The sequence below is a fragment of the Phaenicophaeus curvirostris genome, chromosome 2 (assembly GCF_032191515.1).
Source record: "Phaenicophaeus curvirostris isolate KB17595 chromosome 2, BPBGC_Pcur_1.0, whole genome shotgun sequence".
NCBI classification, from domain to species: Eukaryota; Metazoa; Chordata; class Aves; order Cuculiformes; family Cuculidae; genus Phaenicophaeus; species Phaenicophaeus curvirostris.
Window position 1 is genome coordinate 31,787,494 of NC_091393.1, and position 15,725 is coordinate 31,803,218.

General features: G+C 39.1%; 1 protein-coding gene across 1 annotated transcript in view; it reads right to left on the bottom strand.

The window, feature by feature from the left end:
- Positions 1 to 15,725, bottom strand: part of LOC138717797 (activating signal cointegrator 1 complex subunit 3) — a 277,866-nt gene that overhangs the window by 239,017 nt on the left and 23,124 nt on the right. The window contains exon 4 of the mRNA XM_069851636.1: positions 12,128 to 12,711. Coding sequence (XP_069707737.1) covers positions 12,128 to 12,711 — 584 coding nt within the window. The remainder of the gene's footprint in view (positions 1 to 12,127; positions 12,712 to 15,725) is intronic.

Below are 15,725 nucleotides of genomic sequence, written 5' to 3' on the forward strand. Positions count from 1 at the left end.
ATAACATTAGGCCTTTAAAAAGTATTAAAAATTTAGTCATGTAAATTAAGACTGTAAGTATTTTAAGAGAAAAATGACCATTACAGATTACTATTTAATGCAGGAAACTTCATAAATGATTTCTCTGAACAACAAATGCCTATTATTTATAGATACTTAATTTAGGAGACCAATTTAGCTTGTCTGAAATCAAGGTCACTTTAAAACATAACTGACAATACTTGCAACACAAGGAATATTTACTTTCTGTATACCATATTTCATTAAGTTATACATATGGTTAAAATGTAAATACTTAAAAGGCCCACTCCACTTACCTATTTTGAGATTCTACTAAGAAGGAACAAGAAGATTTTTAACTTAAAAAAAGAACATACAAGGGTAAGGGATAGTTACACTGTAGTTGAACTATAGCTCACTCTGGATTTTAATGCAAAAAATTCATCATGAAAAAATGAATACTTAAGTTAATATTGAATTAAGAGAAAAAACAACAGAAGCATTTTCTCCAATTACTGCCATTTATTCAATTGAAATGAATGAATCACAGAATGGTTGATGTAAGAAGGAACCTCTGTAGATGATCTAGTCTCCAGGATTGGAGACTCCACAACTTCTTGATCACTGTTCCTGTGTCTGACCAGCAGAGTGACAAAAATTTTTATGTTCATATGGAACATCCTATATTTCCGTTTATGCCCATTGCCTCCCATCTTGCCACTGGATATCACCAACAGTCTAGCTCCATCTTCTTCCCTCTCTCACCATCAGATCTGAACAGATTAAGCCAACCCGGCCTTCCCTTCTCCAGTCTGAAAACCACAACACACTCAGTTTTTTCTTGTATGTTAGACATTCCAGACCCTTCATCATGTCTGTGGCCCTTTGCTGGGCTCAGTCTCCCAACTCATGCCTATACTGGATCACAGAATCACTAGGTTGGAAAAGACCCACAGGTCATCGAGTCCAACCATTCCTATCAACCACTAAACCATGTCCCTGAGCACCTCACACACCCGTCTTTTAAACACCTCCAGGGAAGGTGACTCAACCACCTCCTTGGGCAGCCCATTTCAGTGCCCGATGACCCTTTCCGTGAAAAATTTTTTTCTGATGTCCAGCCCGAACCTCCCCTGGTGGAGCTTGAGGCAATTTCCCCTTGTCCTGTCGCCTGTCACTTGGGAGAAGAGGCCAGCTCCCTGAAAGCAGGTTGTGGAGAGGAATAAGGTCTCCCCTCAGCCTCCTCTTCTCAAGGCTAAACAAACCCAACTCCTCGTAAGACTTGTTCTCCAGCCCCTTCACCAGCTTTGTTGTTCTTATCTGGACACGCTCCAGAGCCTCAACCACTCTACACCTTTCAGATTTTATTTGTACATCTTACTGCTCAAAGCAGGGCAATAAAACACATAAAAGTGTGATGTTAATTAAGAAAGTGAAACATTTAAATAATAGCTACAGATAGCTGTCATTGTTTTTACTCTGACTACTTACCTTCCTCTCAGTTCTACAAGAAAAATGAAACAAGTATACTTATCAATAAAATAGTATTAACAATAGAGTTAAAAGAAATTTAGTTGATGACATGTATTCTCCAGAATGAGAGGCAAGTACTGATTAAAGCCACCTTGGAGACACCTTTTTTCATGATCAGCCTATCATGTGCAGTACTAGCAGAACTCCAACTAACTGCAACTAAACAGCTAGGGAAAAAATGTATTATCTGTTGACTGCTGAAGGCTATTGTTTCCATTCTGATCAGAATTAACAATACTGACCAGCCATGGTTTATGGTGAATGATATGTGCAGTGACTTGCAAGTTAAAGTCTAAGGCTTCTACTTCTACTGCCAAATCTGTCCATTATGTTTTACTTTAGGCATGAACAAACTCAAAAAAAAAAAAAAAAAACATCACTGCAGGCAGAAGGATATACAGTTTTTGAAATGCAACTTAGTTTTCAGGTATAAAGAAAAAACGTTGAAACCCAAGTTTCTCTAAGTCAGCAGAAGACTTTATAATCTGAGAATATCCTTTCCTTATTTACCTGCAATCATCATTTAATAAAAGGTTTACATGCAAGTTTCCTGCTTATAAGGATTTGCCTATGTTTCCAGAAGGTGATGGTGCTATACTAGATTTGACTAGGTAGATCTGAAAGACTTCTTAAAAGATGACTACCACGAAATAAAACAAAACCAAACCAAAAGAAGCCCTCATCTCCTGCTATGTGTTTCTTTTATTTATTGGTTCACATCCCTACATCAGGGAACAATTTTCATGTCTTTTGCTTTGAAAGCATCGAGGCCTGTTTTCCATTCTGAGTCCCATGGATCAGCTGACTTCTCTATCTAGATCCCTCAATGTAGCACAAATTTCCCTTTTGAAAGGGAAAAGTTGACACTTAATTATTAAGAATGCTATTTACTGACTTATTACTTCAACTAATTCCAATATTAAAATCTAAATTCAAATTTGTCTCTAGCTAAAGAAATATAATTGATTTTGGATATAAAGATAATGTAGTTAAGGAGAAGGAGTAAGAATATTAAAACGATCACACCAAAACTAGGAACAAAATTCAGAGATTTCAGTGCTCTTGCAACTTGAGTGCAAGATAATCTTTCACACATCCTCTAAACCTGACACATTGTAGGTCTGGGAGTGCACACCTACATGCAATAACACTGAGGATAAGAAAAACGTAAATATAATAGGAGAAGAGTTATAAGGATATATTTTGGAAAAAAAATAAGATATGCAGGTATGTGAAAAGTGGCATGAATGTAGCACATACTAATGATACATCACTCAATCTAACACTTCACTAATCTAGAAAATGAATAAATAGCAGTTATCTCATATCTGGACTTGATTTCAAACACTGCAATTTTCCACATGAGGATTTGTTGAATTCATGAAGATGAGAGTTAACAGAAGAATTAAAAGTTGGCAAGGAACTGCCTGAAGAGTAAATGAAAGGAAAGGAAGTGTTGAGAAGGCGTAGCATCATCTGGAAAAAAGTTACAATCATTTTTTTGATGCTCATTTTTTAAATTGGTATAAAAAAAAAGAGACAACAAAGGTAATACAGGAAAAGCGATCATGAAACCAGTCATGAATAAAGCTAGAAAGCAGATAACAAGGGTTCATTTTAACCACCCAACAAGACACTGAAGCAGTCTTGAGGGGAGAAGTTGGGACATACTTTCCCACATCCTTTTATTAATGAGCCTTCTTTAGTTTAAGATACTGCATCACTGACAGAAAAGGTCCCTTCTAGATTCTGTGAAAGTTTAAATAGATTTTGCTTTCCTTTACTCTTCTGTACTTCTTTTGCAGAAAGGTTGGTGGCAGACACAGAGGAGCTTCCTGCTAGTTCATTAAATTGACAAACTAGTTACGTTTCCCTTGTTCTTGATCCCAAGAGCATTTGCAGGTTTGACTAACAAAGCATATTGGCAGACAATTGTGGTGGGATTAGGATAGGGCAAAAGAAACGATGTAGATTAACTCAAGCGGAAAAAAAAAATCATTATATTGCCACCAGTGTCAAAGGCAGCTGAAGAAAAGTTACAAGCAGAAGCCTGAGAGACAACAAAGCTCCACATAGCAGAGTCTGGGGAAAACCATCTAAAAACCTGCTGCTACATCAAGCATTCAAAGACACACCAACACCACACCGAAAAAAAAATCCCACTTAGTGAAAGAACAAAGTAATCTATTAGCTTCCATTCTGAAATATGTAGGAAAAGAACCAAATTTCAGTAAAAAAGCTGTAACCTTCTGGCTCTAATGATGAGTATATTACTGGATAGACCAATTAAGGAATACATACAGGAAGAGGTGCTGCCCAATTCTTGACTTCTTTTTGTCTTTTTCCCCTTTTACATCATATAAAACCTATATTTCACAGCTTGTACTCTTTTTTGATTTTAGGTCTACTTTGATTTAAAAGGAATGTTTTTGACCCTTAAAGGAAGGATTCAACACTTTCAAATGCCACATTACTACCCCTTGGTCTCTTACTGTAGTTTTTATTACCTAAATGTTCGCAGCTGCTTATGACAACAAAGCAGCAGCCACATCTTACTATTTTGGTAGCAATAATTAATAATATGTTATTCTTAGAAATTAAATAAAAAGGAACATTTGTTTCCCACAACAGTTTGCAATACATCTGGATTGCATTTAACTGATAAAAGCCCTAGATGCTACAGTTCAAGTATGAGCATACATTACCTTTTAATGTAGAGAGCTGGAGATAGTCACAACTGTAAAGCAGACAGAAGCAGCCTAAACAGTAAACTTCTTGTGTCTTATTTTATAGGCAAATATAAGTATCATATGTATATACATAAACATAGGTACTACTCATATAATATGCAAGCTACAACTTACAATGTAATTTTCTTCAAACAGTTCTGTTGTTTCACACCATAATCTACTGTTCTTTTAGTTATTTATTGAGCATTTAACATTATTTTGTCTGAGAAATATCTAATCTAATCTGCTGATTGATACTAATGTTTTTTAATTTTATTTGTCAAGGTTCTTTCCTGGGCCTGAGATAAATAAATTGCAGAATATCCCATAATCTTTGCAGTATAAAGTAGATCTTAACACAATTCCGATTGCATTTCCTTTCTTCTGCCTCCAGTTATTTTATCTCTATAGGAAATTTCTTCCTGTTTTGTTGTGATAAAGGGATAATGAGCCTCTTCACTAGTGTAAAAATAGACACAGGTTTCTCCAAAATAAAATTCAGAAAAGTTATGCAGATAAACTCTGACAAGAGTTCACAGAAGAAAGTGACACATCTCTGAAAACTGCACAGCATAATCAAAGAGGGACTGAACTCCTAGTTATCCTAGGAGAGGTTAGGTGGCAAAGTTTTTAAAATGCTCTCAGATGCCTCAAGTCCTAATTCTGAAAGAGTCATCTCCTAGAAACTGAGTTCTCAAATCAAGCAATGCACTATGTACTAAGTTTCAATAAATAATAATAACTAAAAAAACCCCACACTATTGTTATTGGGCAAAACTCTAGAGTTTGTCATCAGCTTTTTCTTTCTTCTTTAAAATAACAGCCTTATTATCGCATCATTACCTTTTCATACGCGTTAACAAAGTCTGACAGAGTGAAAAGCATTCTGCAGTAGCTGTAATTTAACTTTACTAGACCTTATGTCCCCAATGAAAAGCATGTGTCCCAAAAACTTTGAAAATGAGTTAGAGCTCCCATATCACTCCTAGCGTAAGAATCAATTTTCCTCTAATTAATAGTCACTAGTGATGTGTCAGATAAACAAACTGTCCCAAAGGAAGTACGGAATAGTCTTAAATAGTGAAAACAAAGAACAAGGTATTTCTTCTACTTCACCAATCCCTTTAAACATAAGCTATGCAGTGCTGGAGAAACAAGCTCATTTTAATACCTTGTAGAATTTATTAAGCAGATAAAAGCCTAACTAGCATACATGTATGCACCTATATATACACTACAACCCCCCCCCCCGCCCCAGGATGTCACCTCTAAAATGATCTAAAATCATAGAATCGTAGAATAATAGAATAACCAGGTTGGAAGAGACCCACCGGATCATCGAGTCCAACCATTCCTATCAAACACTAAACCATGCCCCTCAGCACCTCGTCCACCCGTGCCTTAAACACCTCCAGGGAAGGTGAGTCAACCACCTCCCTGGGCAGCCTGTTCCAGTGCCCAATGACCCTTTCTGTGAAGAATTTTTTCCTAATGTCCAGCCTAAATCCCCGCTGGTGGAACTTGAGGCCATTCCCTCTTGTCCTGTCCCCTGTCACTTGGGAGAAGAGGCCAGCACCCTCCTCTCTACAACCTCCTTTCAGGTAGTTGTAGAGAGCAATGAGGTCTCCCCTCAGCCTCCTCTTCTCCAGGCTAAACAACCCCAGCTCTCTCAGCCGCTCCTCATAAGACCTGCTCTCCAGCCCCTTCACCAGCTTTGTTGCTCTTCTCTGGACACGCTCCAGTGCCTCAACATCCTTCTTGTGGTGAGAAGCCCAGAACCGAACACAGTACTCAAGGAGCGGACTCACCAGCACTGAGTACAGAGGGAGAATAACCTCCCTGGACCTGCTGGTCACACAGTTTCTGATACAAGCCAAGATGCCATTGGCCTTCTTGGCCACCTGGGCACACTGCTGGCTCATGTTCAGTCGGCTGTCAACCAACACCCCCAGGTCCCTCTCCTCCAGGCAGCTCTCTAGACAGACTTCTCCTAGTCTGTAGCACTGCACAGGGTTGTTGTGCCCCAAGTGCAGGACCCGGCATTTGGCCTTGTTAAACCTCATGCCATTGGACTCTGCTCAGCGGTCCAGCCTGTTCAGATCCCTTTGCAGAGCCTCCCCACCCTCCAGCAGATCGACACTTCCACCCAGTTTAGTGTCATCTGCAAACTTGCTAAGGGAGCACTCGATGCCTTCATCCAGGTCATTGATAAAGACATTGAACAGGGCTGGACCCAGCACTGAGCCCTGGGGAACCCCACTTGTCACTGGCCTCCAGCTGGATTTCACACCATTTCCCACCACTCTCTGGGCCCGGCCATCCAAACAGTTTTCCACCCAGGAGAGTGTGCGCCTGTCCAGGCCAGAGGCTGACAGTTTCTCAAGCAGAATGCTGTGAGAAACTGTGTCAAAGGCTTTGCTGAAGTCCAGGAAGACCACATCCACAGCCTTTCCCTCATCCAGCAGCCGAGTCACTTTGTCATAGAAGGCGATCAGGTTAGTCTGGCAAGACCTGCCTTTTGTGAACCCATGTTGACTGGGCCTGATCACCCAGTTCTCTTGCATGTGCTTCATGATAACACTCAAGATCACCTGCTCCATGACTTTCCCTGGCACTGAGGTCAGACTGACAGGCCTGTAGTTTCCTGGGTCCTCCCTGCGGCCCTTTTTGTAGATGGGCACAACATCAGCCAGCCTCCAGTCCAGTGGGACTTCCCCAGTCTTCCAGGACTGTTGGAAGATGATGGAAAGGGGTTTGGCCAGCACATCCGCCAGCTCCTTCAACACCCTTGGATGAATCCCATCCGGCCCTATAGACTTGTGGGTGTCCAGTCGGGCAAGCAAGGCTCTGACCACCTGCTCTTGGATCATGGGAGCCTCATTTTGCTCCTCTAGCTCCTGGGTTTGTACACAGACGGAATGACTTTCTTTACAGTTAAAGACTGAGGCAAAGAAGGCATTAAGTACCTCAGCCTTTTCCTCATCCCCTGTCACTGTTGTTCCTTCTGTGTCCAATAGGGACTGTATGGTCTCCCTAGTCCTCCTTTTATTATTTATATATTTATAGAAGGATTTTTTGTTATCTTTCATAGACTTGGCCAATCTCATTTCTAGCTGAGCCTTAGCCCTTCTGATTTTTTCTCTACACAGTCTCGCTTCCCTCCTGTAGTCCTCCCAAGAGGCCTGTCCCCTCTTCCAGAGCCCATAAACGTTTCTCTTCTTCTTGATATCACCCATGATCTCTCTGTTCAACCAAGCTGGTTTTCTCCCCTGCCGGCTCTTTTTCTGGAACATGGGGATGGCTTTCTCCTGAGCTGCTAGGATTTCCTTTTTGAAGAGCTCCCAGCACTCATGGGCTCCCTTGCCCTTAAGGACTGTCTCCCATGAGACTTTGCCAACCAGCCTTCCGAAGAGTTCAAAGTCTGCCCTCTAGAAATTTAATGCTACTGTCCTACTAACCACCCTCTTCACTTCACCTAGAACAGAAAACCTTATCATCTCATGATCACTTTGTCCTAGGCGTCCACCTACTGCCACATCCCCCACAAGGCCTTATCTGTTCACAAACAGCAGGTCCAGGAGGGCACCTTCCCTTGTTGGTTCATTCACCAGCTGTGCAAGGAAGTTGTCTTCCACGCACTCCAGGAACCTCCTAGACTGCTTCCTTTCTGCTGTATTGTACTTCCAGCAGATATCAGGAAGATTGAAGTCTCCCACAAGAATAAGAGGCATTGATCTAGAGATTAACCCCAGCTGTTTATAGAAGAGCTCATCAGCTGCTTCTCCTTAGCTGGGTGGTCTGTAACAGACTCCCATCAGAAAATCTACCTTCTGGTGGGCTCCTCTGATTTTAACCCACAGGCACTCAATCTCCTCATCACCACAATCCATCTCAACAGAGTCCAAGTCCTCCCTTACAAAGAGGGCTACCCCGCCTCCTTTCCTGCCCTTCCTGTCCCGCCTGAAAAGCTTATACCCCACCATAGCCATACTCCAGTTATATGAGTCATCCTACCACGTTTCCATGATGGCAATGACATCATAGGCTACTTGCCCTACGACAGCTTCCAGCTCTTCCTTCTTATTCCCCATGCTGTGTGCATTGGTGTAAATGCACTTCAGCTGAGCTGCTGAGCCTTCAGCCCTCTTAGAGGGAACAGAGTTTGTTCCCAGTTGCCTGGTAACTGGAGTAGCTAGCACCAGAGTGCCTGTATCTCCCTTAGCACCCCCAGGTGTGTTCTCCCCCACTTTTTGTGTGGTGATGTACTGGCGGTCCTCACCAGCACACCCTCTCCGAATCTCCATTGCCCCACATCCAGGCTCATTCCTGTCTAGCCTGGGCTCAACCCCCTCCCCCTTCACATCTAGTTTAAAGCTCGATTTATGAGCTTAGCTAGGTTTTTAGCAAGGGCTTTATCCCCTCTAGGAGATACATGTGTCCCATCCTTAGCAACAAAGCCTGGGGGTGCGTGAGCCACCCCATGATCAAAGAAGCCAAAGCCCCTCTCCTCTCACCAGGCTCGGAGCCAGGCATTAATTGAATTCTTCTCCTGACTTCCAGCTCCTCTCTATTTAGCCTTGGGATGGAGCAGAATACTATTTGTGTCCCAGAGCCCTCCATCATTTTCCCATTGGCCCTGAAGCCTTCCTTGATGGTTTTGGTCTTTCTGTTTACTAGATCATTGTTACCAGTTTGGACTACTATCAGAGGATAGTAGTCTGTCTCATGGACCAATGCTCATATGCTTAACGTGAACTGGAATTCTGGTACGCTATACTTAAGGTTCAAATTAAATTGTCTTAGAGAAGTCTACTTGCCTATATTCTCACCACCAGCATGCTCTTTTCTTGTTTAATAATAAATAGGCAGTAGTATCTTCCTAAACATAACATACCTGGCCATTGTTTCAAAATGAGAAAATGTGTTTTACAGATCTGCATTTTATTTACAAAGAACTATCATATCAATAGGTTCTTTTTCTGCATTTACAAAGAAAAAGAAAGAACTTTGCAGAGCAAAGAGATGTTAGCATGCATGCATCACCCCAACTAATCACAGATTTTCAGTATGCATGACCAATCTCATACTTGCTATATGATCTTTCATGGCAAATCTAGAGCTTGTCTTCAGGTTCAAAAGTGCCACTTGCTCATAGTGATGCTACAAGCAACTTCTTGTAACAAAAAAAAAAAAGAAAATCCCGAAGAGATGGCAAAATCCAAAGCCCAGAGGAAATTTTAAAGTCCTGATTACTCTTACTGAGAGCACAATATAAATGCTAGCTAGCCTTTAACAAAAGGTGACCAGGTTAAAATTAATCTTATACTGCTCTCCAGCCCCCAGACTGTGCAATGAACAATGAATTAATAAGATTGTTGCAAGGAAAGGCAACATAGAAGCTGGAAAAAGGAGAATAAGGAGCAAATGTATTCTTTTATTACTAAGCATTCTTAAAAATCAAAAGAATATATAGGTTTCAGATACTCCAGGGAAAAATCCTTTTTTTTCCTGATAACATAAAGAAAAGTATTTACTCTTGCTAAACTATCTTCAGAAAGGTATGTGTACGTTGGCAGAGTAAAAAACTTTTTTCATATCATCAAATTAAAACTCCTGTAAAGCTGTCAAAACAGAAATTTTGCCAGAAAGTCTTTGTTCCAAAAACTAAGGGAGAGGAAGTATTTATTCGTGATCTACATGAAAACCCATAGCTTATACTTTCTGCCAACTGATTCAGCAATCCATTACTAACATAATTTTGGAAAATAAAAATATAGTTATTTCTTCTTGTCTCAAGTTAAATGCTCCAAGCCTTTAGCATTTTACAAATTAAACTTAGGCATTGAGTACACGTTATGTAGAAGTATGGAACTAGTTCTGCATACTCTGTGCCTATAACTGAAAAGTGTTTTGCTGATGTAGAAAAAAAAAATTAAATCTGTATCTCTGTGCAACTGATAAACTTCAAGTCCCTATCAAAAATGAAAGTACTCTTTTTTATGCATCATTTGATGTGCAAGTTTCTTTACCTCATGTCCTTCTGAAAGACCTGTTCCGCCTTCTACTTTCATGGGTCTTCCCTCAATACACCCAAAATACAAAACTGTTAGCAGACATCCCTTTAAATTATCAAATTAGAAGTTTATAAAAAGAAATTATATACAGAAAATAGCTCAAAGGACAGCAAAACTGTGGCGTACCGATTACCAAACAAAAAAAGAATATGACCTCAACAACTATATCATTATGTGACAGACATCAATACACAGTTATCTAAACCTAAATGAAATATTGAAGTCTTCTTCCTTACCACAATGTTTTTGTTAAGAAGAATAAAATCTGCAGCTGTAATGGCAAAACTCCAGCAAACATTGACTAAACAGTCTTTCACAGGATTGCCTATTCGTACCATCAGTTGTATTTCTGTAGCAAATTTTCAACATTTGAAGTCTTTCTGAGAACTTAGTTTTGAGAACTTGGGTAGTGGATGTTTTCAGGGGAGGAAAGTAGGGCAAATTAGGAAAAAAATAAAGTAAACATAACGGGAAAGTGCATAGGAAGAAGCAATTAGGAACTGTAGGAATTCTTTCCCAACCCTGTTCAAAACCAGTTCTCTTGCCTAGATTAATCCAGTCATCTTACCTGCACATCTCTTGAAAGCCTCTTCACCAGTCTTTAATCATGCTCTTCACCATTCTACCACTATGCTTATCCTTCAAATCCAGCCTCTCGGCAACTGTTCCTTCACCCCTCAAGCTTTCTCTGCCCTTCTTGTGACACACCCTCCTCCTTTCCTTATCAAAAGAAATAGAATTGATGACAAAATTTTTAAGTAGCACCACCTGCACAGTCCTTCAGTTTTCCTTCCAGCAACACGAAGGCTCTGAAAACAGAGATGGAACCTGTGCAAGGAAGTTAACTTTGGTTTGGCTTTGCAAGTTCTCACAGTTATATGGTAGCTTAGATCGGCTAACTGGAGGAAGAGATTATTTGTTATAAGTTACTAACGTATTACATGTTTGAATGTTCTGTATAGTTTTAGAACTAAAACATTGGACTAGCTGGAATAATAACTTCTAGCTGGCCTGTGCCTGGATACTTATGCTTACATAAGGACTTTTAAAAAGGCTGCAGTTAGAAAGAACTGGAAAGAATGTGACTGCATCTAATTAAGCCAGATAACAAGGACTAGTGCAATGATAACAGAAAGAAGAACCAGCTAGGACCAGATGCAACCTTGAAGGGATGTCCAAGGAGTTTAAGACAGCGTGCAAGAAGGAGAGTTGAGAAGTTCACCATGAAAAAGACTGTGAGCCTTCCTCCAGAAGCCCCCTGCCCAAGACTCCCAGAGGGCAGAACGCACATACCAAAGGGAAGGAACCTACGTAAATAAATTCCGGGAACTGATTATAATAGACACACCTCTTCCAGGAAAAGTGATAAATATATATGTTTTGACTGTACATAGCCTTTGTGAATTGTGCTAGAAGTCACACACATATTAGGTGGAGCTAACTCCTGCATGACCAATGTCACAATAAAGGATATCTTACTTATTAATCAAATTGGCATTGATTATTGACTCTGTCTTTTCACAGCATCATAATGCTTAGAAAAAGAAAGTATGGAGAAACTGAGGCAATGGCCAAAAAACTTATCAGCCTGTCCTGGGACTAAGGAATTCATACTGAATCCATCATCTGCCTGGTAAATTAAAATGCTGCAATGTAATTTTTCTCAAGACAGAAAAAAATATAAAGCATAGACAACATTTGATTAACGTGTGTTGGCATAATCCAATATGAAATAATTTGCTATTTACACAGCACTCAAATACATGCAGTATGGTTAATATGCTACTGTACCTCATTTTGAAGTTCATCGCCACTTTTGGTAGAAGCAAGCATCTCATACAAAGTACAGCAGAGGTCTTCTGTTGTGGGCCCTCCTGGGGTACCCCCTTGAGATTCATTCAGATACTTTCCAACTTCACACCATAAAAAAGAATCGTCTACTTTTTCCAAAGACTTGAGATCAGACTTATCATCACAATAGTTCTGTAAGTGATTCAGCTGGTTATTCAGAAATTTGTTATAATCTAAACTTATAATTTTCTGTGCATCGGCCTCACCATTCACAGGCAGCTCCTCAGAGTGATCCAAATCATGCATGTCAAACGAAAACACTATATTTTTACCGAAGAACACTCTGTTATCACTGCTTTGCTCTTCAGCCATCTGTATGAGGGCTGTAAGCTGTTCTTCAGTGAAGTGAGAAGCAATCCGACATGTGGCATTACAAGCTGCAGTAGCAGATGATGATGGAAATGGCCCAAACATCTGCTTGATTGCCTTTGTCTCATCATGGCCAACACATTCTTTCCTGTGAAACATCTTAAAGAGAAAAACAGCTCCACTTTCAATTGCTTCTTGTCCATTTTCAGCTCCAACTGTTAACAAAACCAAAAACAAATGTAACTTTATACACTTCACGCTAACTCTCTTTCATTGCCTATAACATAGCGGTATTTAACTTCTTGCTTATAAATGAAGACCATAACAAGAAGTAGCAACTGTTGCAAGGTACTGAATTATAAAATATATATGATAATAAAGCATCTGTCTTCATTATCCTTCTTCTTACTAGAAATCCATATTAAGATTTACCAATGCTTTCTTATTTTTCCAAATAAGAGGAAAAACTTGCCTAGGTCTTAAACTCACAAAAGTATGTTCATAAGCTTATTAAATGAAGCAAATTGCCACTTTGTGTCAATGTTTATTCACTGCTTAATCTGAATATTCATAACAGACTAAATACATAGAATGCAGCCAGGAATTACTACATTCTTGTAGCAACTCCCAGGAGAATTACATTCTTGCAGTAATTCCCAGCAGAACTACTAGACATTGTGCGTTAGTTAGAAAAATTGCCCAAAGAAATTAAAGCAAATAAATGCACAAATTTAGATTTATGTCTACAAAATAACATAGTATGCAAATAAAAAAACATTATTAGAGGAAAACATTAATTTACCTCTTACACATATAGCTGTAAACGTACTCAAGGAAAACATAAGCAAAACCACCACAGGATGAACCAAAATGTCACTACTAAATGAGATTTTAAAAGTCATCATGCATGAAATAAACAAAACAAGGCAGCATACTGGCGTTCTTGTTTGTTTTATGAGGACAACATGCAGAATTTCTTTTTTAAGTTTACAAAATGCGTTCCAAGAAGTTTGGTAGGTTATGCCACCATTTTTAGAATAATTAGCATCTCCTACAAGACTATGTAATTTCAAAAAACACCTTAAAAGCTTTGTGTCAAGATTTACAAGCAGCTACTGTCAAGATGTCTTTACCTGGTTAATGCTTTAGTTATGACAGAAGCAACCAGCACAGCAGCAGAAGAGAAGAGTATGATTTAAGGGATAACACTTGTGATTAACCTCCAGCACAGCTAATTCAAAAGAACAATTAAACCAAACTATTTATTTTAAAAGGAGCAATATTATTAATTTTTAAAAATCCCCAAAGGCATAGTAAATGCGGCTATTCTCTTTTCAGTAATCAAAGCCGTCTTGTGCCTGCCTCTGCATACCTCTGCTATTCAGTTATGTGCCTATGTACCCGCTTTACTATGTCCCTGCTTTACTATGTCCCTGTTTTCTGCCTGGTAAAAGACTTACTGAAATCAGTAGTAAGATCTTTCAATTATTTTCACATTGTTACTTATGACTTGATTCAACTTAAGTTGGGTTCAACCCCAACAAAAGCAAGGATTTTTTTCCCCACACAGTCTAACAGGAAAGAGGCAAAAGAAATCCAGCATAAGAAGATGGAACAAGGCTGAATAACTAGGAACATAACATAGTGCCTAAAGATTCAGCATTTCTCTTGACTTTCCCTACGGTGCACTTTGAAAAGCTGAAAAGTTTATGGAGGGGATTGGAGATATTTACAGGATAATTACGATACCTACATATGGAAGATACACGACATGAATATACACACAAATACAATACATATATGGAAATACATCTCAAATGGAAATACATCTCAAATGAAAAAGGCGGTTCAGCCTCCTTCTCAGCAATAGCTATATTGAAACCACAGGAAAAAAAAACCCAAAAACCAACATCTAAAAATTTATAGGCCTACATTTGCTTGCAAGAATATCTCTCTCGTGTATTTGTGTGTTAGGAATACAATTACTTAAAGTACTTGTGTTGGAACGTAAGTACACATTACTAAACTAAAAGAGCAATTGCTCTGAAGACTGAGAAAAGTCTCTTAGGTTTATCATGTGCTAATATTCCTTCATTATCAACATCTATCCATGGAAGCATCTCTTGAGAAAATACTACCCCTCCCCTCTGAACATAATGAGTCAGCCAAGATAGCAAAAGATGCATAACTTGAAGGTACTCTTTCCTTTTTTTGTTTGTAAGCCAATCAGATCATTTCAGTAAGTAACATTTTCTCCATAAAGTAAAGAAATATTACAGTATCTATTGCCCAGGCTGAGATTTAATTTCCTTGAAATTAAGGTAAAAAGACATATAAGCAATTCCTTTTCCATACCATACATTTCTGATAATGATGGTTGGAACAATACTGTCAATTTGTGACTCACTGCTATGAGTTCTGGCTTGTGTCCCCGTAACATTACACATTTTTATTTAGAAGAGTCAAAGCTGATGTTTTCTTTTTAACTTGTTATAACTAAATATTCATGCATTTGTTTTTGTTTGTTTTGTCCTCTCCACTCCATCAAGCAAAAATTTACCAGCATTACTTTCAAGTCTTAAAATTCGCTTTACCTACCCACCACACTGAAAGTTGGTGAGGGGCAGGGGGGAATGGAATGGCCTTACAGCCATCTTTGGCAAAAAAAAGGAGATAAATAACACAGCTAATATAATTTGTCATTATTACAGAAAATGCAACCATGCCAAATTATTTTCATAGATAACATTCGCAGCTAAGAATGGCAAATACTTGTTTTGCTTATAACCGTTTTTCCACTACCAGGCATTTTGCCCTACTTTCTATATTACATGAGTTCTTACATTGCAAACTTTATAGTCAACATATTTTTGTCAGCCCTAACTTAAGCTATACCCAGTGGATACTTAAAACAACTATGCAGGTCTTCTCCACTTATTCCAGGTTGCCTGTTATGGTCATAAATATTCAGATTAAAGGAAAATGACACTGCCATAGTTCCCTGCACCTCTGATTTACACAGTTTGCTGTGCCTGATTGGTACTTTAACAAGGTCCTTATTTAAACACCAGTTCTCCTCTCCAAGGCAAGTCTGATGCTTAGGTGCAAAATATAGCTAGCAATCATTTCTAGATGAGCAGCTTTCCCTCAAAAAAACATACAGAGTTTTTGCTTACATTACTTACAAAAAATTACTATAATACCTAAAATGAGGACAAGTATGGAACAG